At 42.5% G+C, this 7,117-nt stretch overlaps 1 protein-coding gene across 2 annotated transcripts; it reads left to right on the plus strand.

Annotated features, from left to right (window-relative positions):
- The first annotated feature begins 726 nt into the window (after window positions 1–726).
- Window positions 727–2,318, plus strand: pou4f1 (POU class 4 homeobox 1). Of its 2 annotated transcripts, none has more exons than XM_072257298.1 (2): window positions 727–849; window positions 1,256–2,318. In XM_072257298.1, the coding sequence occupies exons 1-2, from the start codon at window positions 727–729 to the stop codon at window positions 2,252–2,254; spliced, it is 1,122 nt and encodes a 373-aa protein (XP_072113399.1). In that variant the 3' UTR covers window positions 2,255–2,318. The 2 variants fall into 2 exon arrangements, with proteins under 2 accessions (XP_072113399.1, XP_072113400.1); XM_072257299.1 differs by having other exon boundaries at window positions 1,265–2,318.
- The last annotated feature ends 4,799 nt before the right edge of the window (window positions 2,319–7,117 follow it).

The following is a 7,117-nucleotide window of genomic DNA, read 5'->3' on the forward strand; positions in this document are numbered from 1 at the left end:
CACTCACAACAATATGCCTGGGCATCGGTTCGGTGTTTTAATATTTTCGATGACTTTACAAGTCAACAGACAGTATATGACTCATGGTACAACTATTTGCAACTGGCTTCTGCATTGCAATTGTATGCAGTTGTTTTGCACGTGCTTGCGCTCAGACGCTGGAACAGAAGTTGTGCGATGGGATCTGTAGTTTTCGCCCTCAGTTTGCAGCACGAATGTGTGGGGGGGAGTGGGGGGCGGTTTGTCAATCACAGTGACCCATACGCCCACTCTGGAGAGGCGGAGCACAAGTGCGCATGCGCGGTTGCGAGGACTGGTCGGAAGACCAGGTGCGGCCTTCGCGTTGTTCCTCGCTCTCACTCTCTCTCAACCCCCACCCCACTACCTCGCGACATCCGGTTCTCATGCTCTGGGCTTGGAGGGGGTGGGGGAGCTGGAAGGAAGCTAATCTCGCGCGAACGCGGAGGGGATGGGACGAGACTCGGGAGCAGGTGTAAGCGCCTTATCTGTCTAGTCCAGCAGTAATAGGGAGATAGCAGTGAGTGAGAGAGTCGTGCACACAGCCAGGGTGTGCAGGCGGCACACCGGCCTGCCAATTCATATTTCCTTATATTAAAAAAATCAGAAATGCATATATAAATATATATACTCAGAACTTTTACTTTCTTTGAAATACTGTTGCAGCCTCATTTCCTCTCTCTGGCATCCTTATGTACAGTGTTCAAAATGATGTCCATGAACAGCAAGCAGCCAGCTTTCGGCATGCATCATACCCTACCTGAGCACAAGTACACTTCTCTGCACTCCAGTTCGGAAGCAATAAGGAGAGCCTGTCTGCCAGCGCCGCCGGTATGTAGCTACCTCCCTTTCTGTGTGTCTGTCGTGAGTGCGAGCTAAGTGACGCTGCGTTGGGCAGATGCTGCTTAAAAATGTGTTGCTTTTACCCACGCAAGCCACCATCTCTCTGCCTTACAGAGCCCGCAACTTAAAGCTCCATTTGATTTTGGTTTGAGTGCTAAATTTCCGAATTGATTTTGGTTTGAGTGCTAAATTTCCGACGTGCAAAACTGCAATTCAACTCCTTAAATTTTGGCTCAGAGTTAGTTTACTGTATGCTTTTTTTAACATTGCAGTTTGGCTCCCTGATTTCTAAAGGTTTTAAGTAATGTTTTAAAGTGTTAAGTGACAGTATTCCCTGTTGAGAATTGGTTTGTTGATCATGTTTTTTTCTGGCCTCTCTATGTCTTTCTGGTAGCAACTGCAGAGCAATATCTTCGCCAGCCTGGATGAAACTCTACTGGCCCGCGCCGAGGCTCTGGCAGCCGTGGATATCGCCGTGTCCCAGGGCAAGAGCCACCCTTTCAAGCCGGATGCCACGTACCACACCATGAACAGTGTGCCATGCACTACTACCTCGACCGCGCCGCTGCCGCACCCGTCCGCTTTGTCCTCGCACCATCACCACCACCACCATCACCACCACCAGCCTCACCAGACGCTGGACCCGGGAGAACTTCTCGACCACCTGAGCACCTCGTCGCTGAGCTTAGCCGGGGCCATGGCTGGGGCCGGAGCCGGCAGCGGAGAAGGAGGGGTGGTCCCCACCTCGTCTCACTCTCACCCGGCGCACATGCACGGCCTGGGTCATCTCAGCAGCCCGCACCCCCATCACCCACATCATCACCCGCACCACCAGAGCGCCCTGAACATGACCCCGCACCCTCACGGGCTGGCGGCTCACGGCGTTGCCCCGGGCATGCCAGCCCTCAACGACGTGGACGCTGACCCGCGGGAGCTGGAAGCCTTTGCCGAGCGCTTCAAGCAGAGGCGGATCAAGCTGGGCGTGACCCAGGCCGACGTGGGCTCAGCCCTGGCCAACCTGAAGATCCCGGGTGTGGGTTCACTCAGCCAGAGCACCATCTGCAGGTTCGAGTCGCTGACCCTGTCCCATAACAACATGATCGCGCTCAAGCCCATCCTGCAGGCTTGGCTGGAGGAGGCGGAGGGTGCCCACCGTGAGAAACTCAGCAAGCCCGACCTCTTCAACGGTGGCGAGAAGAAGCGCAAAAGGACATCGATCGCTGCCCCGGAGAAGCGCTCCTTGGAGGCTTACTTCGCCGTGCAGCCTCGACCGTCCTCTGAAAAGATCGCGGCCATCGCCGAGAAACTGGACCTGAAAAAGAACGTGGTGAGGGTATGGTTTTGCAATCAAAGACAGAAGCAGAAACGAATGAAATTTTCTGCCAACCACTAGCCGCAAGCGGCAGTGGGGGGGGATAACCCTTTGCTTGGTTGACTTAGTTTAGCAGCGGACAATTGCTGAGGGAGGGTCGCCCAAGGAACAGTTGTTCCTCCCCATTGACTCGAGACTTGGGTCCAGGACTGTGTGTAGCAGAGCGAGCGGAGGTTTGCAAAGGCAGAAACGCGTTTAACGACGACCATGCCAAAATCGCCGGTTTTCGAGACACCGTGATGTTTATGTTATTTTTTTCACGTTATTGGCGAAGTATGCAAATCACAGGTAAATCAGATCGCCCAATTGCTAGATAAAACTGCGGGATACGAGTCAGCTTGACCCCTATCTTGTTAAGAAGGCAACATCTGAAGGGAAGTTGATTGTTGTTCAGTCACTACAGTGTTATTTCACTCCGTCTTTACAGTATTTTGTTGAAGCTGTAATTCGTTTCATTTTTACTCGTTTACATTTACCACACCACGCATTTTGGTTACTCTTCAGCCCAGCGAATCTGATGCATTTTGAGATTGTCTCTCTGACCCTCATAAGGCAATTGCTTCAGCTAAATACAATGTATGTAAAACAACCTCAGGCAGATCTGACAACTGCAGCGATAATGGTCTTGTGACTCTTTACATTCGAGTATAAGTTAAGGGCACTATAAGAATATAGTTTCCCTAAGTACAGCATTCATTCACGGGAAACAACGGCACAGGCGTGCAATGTGGATAATCTGACTTGACTTGCTGTTTGAAACAGTATTTATTCAGATCAAGTTATAGCGTCATTACTATTTATTTTGGATTCTTAAAAAAAGAGAAAAAGATACAAAAATAATCACACAATTGACATTTTACAGTGATAATCGTTTCCAAAGGTCTGCATGCTGAGCAAATCACCTTTTTCGTGAAATGTTACGGGCGTTAGCTGTCGGCACTCCGTTTTGGTAATTGCACTAAAATTTGTTGCAGAATTTAGTATATTGTAACTGGTTGGAAAACATGTTAGTGTATTATGGTTTACGATCAAAATTCCAAGCGATGCTTGCATCGAAGCTTGATACAGGACTACCAAAAGTTTGCGCATAAAATATTCACACTAAATTATTGATTCTGTTTTGGGTAGGAATATCTCCTTTATGGGCATCTAAAATACGTGCGCAGAGGCAAAATAACTGCATGAGCCTGAGGATGGATACCGAATTTGGCGCCTAAGGATTCGATACAAAAAAATGTTACATTATCCGTTTGCAGCGCAAACATTCTATGCATTGGAACTGAAATGAACACTATAGAGTAGCTTGATAGACCTTGTGGATAGTGTGATTTCACTGTTAACTGCCTGTTTTCACTAGACACAACATTCCGACCCTGTTTATAATTGTACATAGGTGTTTATTGTAAATAACTTTATAATTTGCGCACATGTGTGTTTACAAACCGCAGCCACGTGTGCATCATACATAGAAATGTCTCACTTTAAGTCAATCCCTGTCCAATGTATATTTGCCAAGCTTTCTCCTGAATTGTGTTTTTTAAAATTTATTTACTTATTTATTTAAATTATTTCTGTAAGCCAAATACAACAGGGAGATGTGTCTTCGCACATTTACTAATAAAGAAAAAAACAAGGGAAACAGTTGTCTGTTTATAGGTGTATATTTCTTTGCTTAATTTCGGTAAAACCTGAACTCAGATGAAATGAAAACCAAAAGGTTGAATACATCGTCTTAAAACATTGATCTAACAAGAAGTAGCCCCCTAATTTTGATGTCCATTGATAAATCTCGACAGTATATCAAATCAGCAAGGGGGAACCAGCAAACAGTCGAAATTTGGGGCAGTTTAAATTAATTTTTGTTTGAATTTCCGAATTATGTATTGAACCAATATTTCCATACGAAAATCGTTTCCAGAAGTTGACAAGATTTATTTTTTAGCTTAGTCTCCAAACTGGGACACCCAAGTTTTGCATTTGTAATCAACGAAGAGTGAAAGGCCCTGCGTACTTTAAACCACAGTGTTATACGTTTCCTGTCGTCACGCTTGCAGCGTATAGGGACATTATTAAGCACGTTTGTGATGCCACCTACTGCACTAGTGAAACACTTTTCAGTTTGGGTCTCAGCTGAAGCCGTTTTAGGTTAACTTTTGGATTCTGATAATTTTTTTTGCCACTAAAATAGACGAGACGAGCGCACTATAATAAATACGAATGCCGCTGACCTTCATGGGACGGCTGTTTGAAAATGCAAATGTTGGATATGAAGTCTCCGAAGCGCACTATGAGTCCACTTCTGGCAACGCAATTGTGTTGCAATCATTATTTGTGAATAACAGGGAAAATGTAATAAGCGCGTAGCTATCGTGCATTTATACAATTAAATCGCATCTCTTTAGCCCGCCCCCATCCCTGATCTTTTACAATACGAAGACCTCATAACTCTACATAATCATTTTATAATCATGATAGACATAGTATCAAGCCAAAATTAAACGAAAACGCACCATTAATAATATATAATACTTTCCCCCCATTTATTATAAACCAAAAATAAACGCATTTTCTGTTTAATTATGATGCAGTTGAAAAAAATACTTCATGCCTTAATTTTATTCTAAGCAATATGCCACCTTCACAAAAAACCAGAACAGAACGCTTTGTGAAATCTGAAGTTTCTTCTCCGCGGATACGATGAGATCAACTTCTAAATGTTGTGATCTTGCCTTTCCGCGGGGTGTAAAGAAATGCATTCCTGCAGAAACTGCTCTATGTTTCAGTAAGCATAGAGAAAGTTGCAAATAACAACAGGTCACAACCCACAAGGAATAACGTGAGAATTGTGGAATTCGCATGTAATACTTGTTCGGCAATTGGTTTCAACTTAGATTAAACCATCATAAATGAATAATGGATATTCACTGCCGTGATCCTATTGATTTTCTCCATGTCTGATACCTTGGCTAATTTCTCTACTGTTCCAACAAGCTAAACGCACCAGAACTGCAAAGTAACCAATGTTTATATCAGAAACCCTGGACGCTGCCTGAAGAAACCTTATTTTCCATTACTGTTCAAACAATTCCCTTCAATTGCAGATTAGCCGCTGATGTGGTCACGTGAGCGTTTGTTATGCCATTAAATTGTTTTTAATACCATTAGCTCTTGAATTTAAAATAGACAATTGGCATAATTCCCGAGTAAAGCACAATATTTTTATGATAGAGTAATTTCCTGGGAGTTTAATACGACTGCATATCATAATTATTTTTAATTGAAAATGCTTTGCATATGCAAGATGGACTTAAATTTTGTAATATTGCAAAACATACGTAGGACATATAACTATTAATAACTAAATTCATTGTTTTCTAGTTATAATTATAGTACTGAATCCACAGAATATCTCTCTGATCCGAGTAAGCGCTGATATTTTCTTTTTTTTTAAATTTGTAGCGCCATATCTTTCTTACAAATGTAATTGCAAAGCACTCTAAATAATTGATGTTGGGAGATTCAACAAATTAATAACGCGAACGATGACAAGAGCCTAATTAAAACTTTGGTAATTGTTGTCACGACAAGCTTTGTTGTGTGGCACAGTGCAAAACCTTTCTTTGAAAAGAAGATCTGCTTTGATAAAATAACTGTCCCAGTAGGTTTTTAAGCACTTTGAACTTCATTTAATTTACAATAATTTTATAATTACGTTTAGGAACAGATTCATTTCCTCCAGTTTCTCAGCGATTTCTCGCCCTGGTTTGACGTCAAAGATTTAAACCATAATGTACCGAATTTGGCGTTAAATGTATGCCGGGCATTTTCTCGTCCAAAATATCAAATTTCTCTTCTTACTCCCCTATTTCTCTCTCAATCTCCTTTGCAAACACAAAATGAAAAAAAAATAAATAGGAAAAAATGCGCAATACACCTTGTAGATACACATTGATTTTAAGACGCGGTGGCAGCTATTATATAATTTGTTTTAAAACCGGCTAATAAACAAGACCGCAGATCAACATAAATAGAAATTCACAGCACATGCACTCAATTGCTGAAGGTTTGATCTGTCCCCTGGTTACTCTCAGGAAAGAACTTGACGTAATTACTTCGACTTTCCGCAATAATTCTAAATATTTCTAAGTTGCTGTCGGTGTTTTTTTTTGAAAGAAGCAGACTTGCTGAAAAAATTTAACGATTGATTGAGCAAAATTTTAAATCGCCTTTGCCATTACCAGGTGAATATCACAGATAAAACATGACACCGATTATTCCCTTGTAAAAGTGATAACCGCTCTGAATCAATTCAAGTCTATGAACCCACTTGCTAGTTATCACTACAGTACACTTTTACAGCTTTTATATGCTGACAGTCAAGATTCCGAAGTGGCCTTGTTGAAGCAATGGCAATGTAAAATCAACACTAGATGGCAGTGTCAGAGGTCACTCCAGAGAGGACCACCTACAAATGGGTTAACAATTGTGCCAGGCATACCCATTATTTGCCTTAAAACTCTTTCATACCAGTATACTTATATTTACTCAGTTATAATGCTTACAATAGTATTGCTTCTTAATTTTATATTGACTTGACACGTTGTGGCTTTGTAGAGGGATTAACTACACTCGAAACACGAGGGTTCATTTTACATCTGCTCACTATTTGATCAGTCTACGGGAAATTCATTTACACAACGAATTCTCAGGCAGTCAGGTACTGACAATAAACATTTAATGAAGCCTGAGACCTATGTGTCCCGGGACTGTGTCAGAATAATTTAACTGTAACATTAGCATGACTTTTTCAACATCAAAGAGGTGATTACAGATTATGGGAGTTTGGGGGGGGGGGGACATGCAAAAGAGTAACGTCTCAGATCC

Source organism: Mobula birostris, chromosome 5, assembly GCF_030028105.1.
Source record: "Mobula birostris isolate sMobBir1 chromosome 5, sMobBir1.hap1, whole genome shotgun sequence".
Lineage (NCBI taxonomy): Eukaryota > Metazoa > Chordata > Chondrichthyes > Myliobatiformes > Myliobatidae > Mobula > Mobula birostris.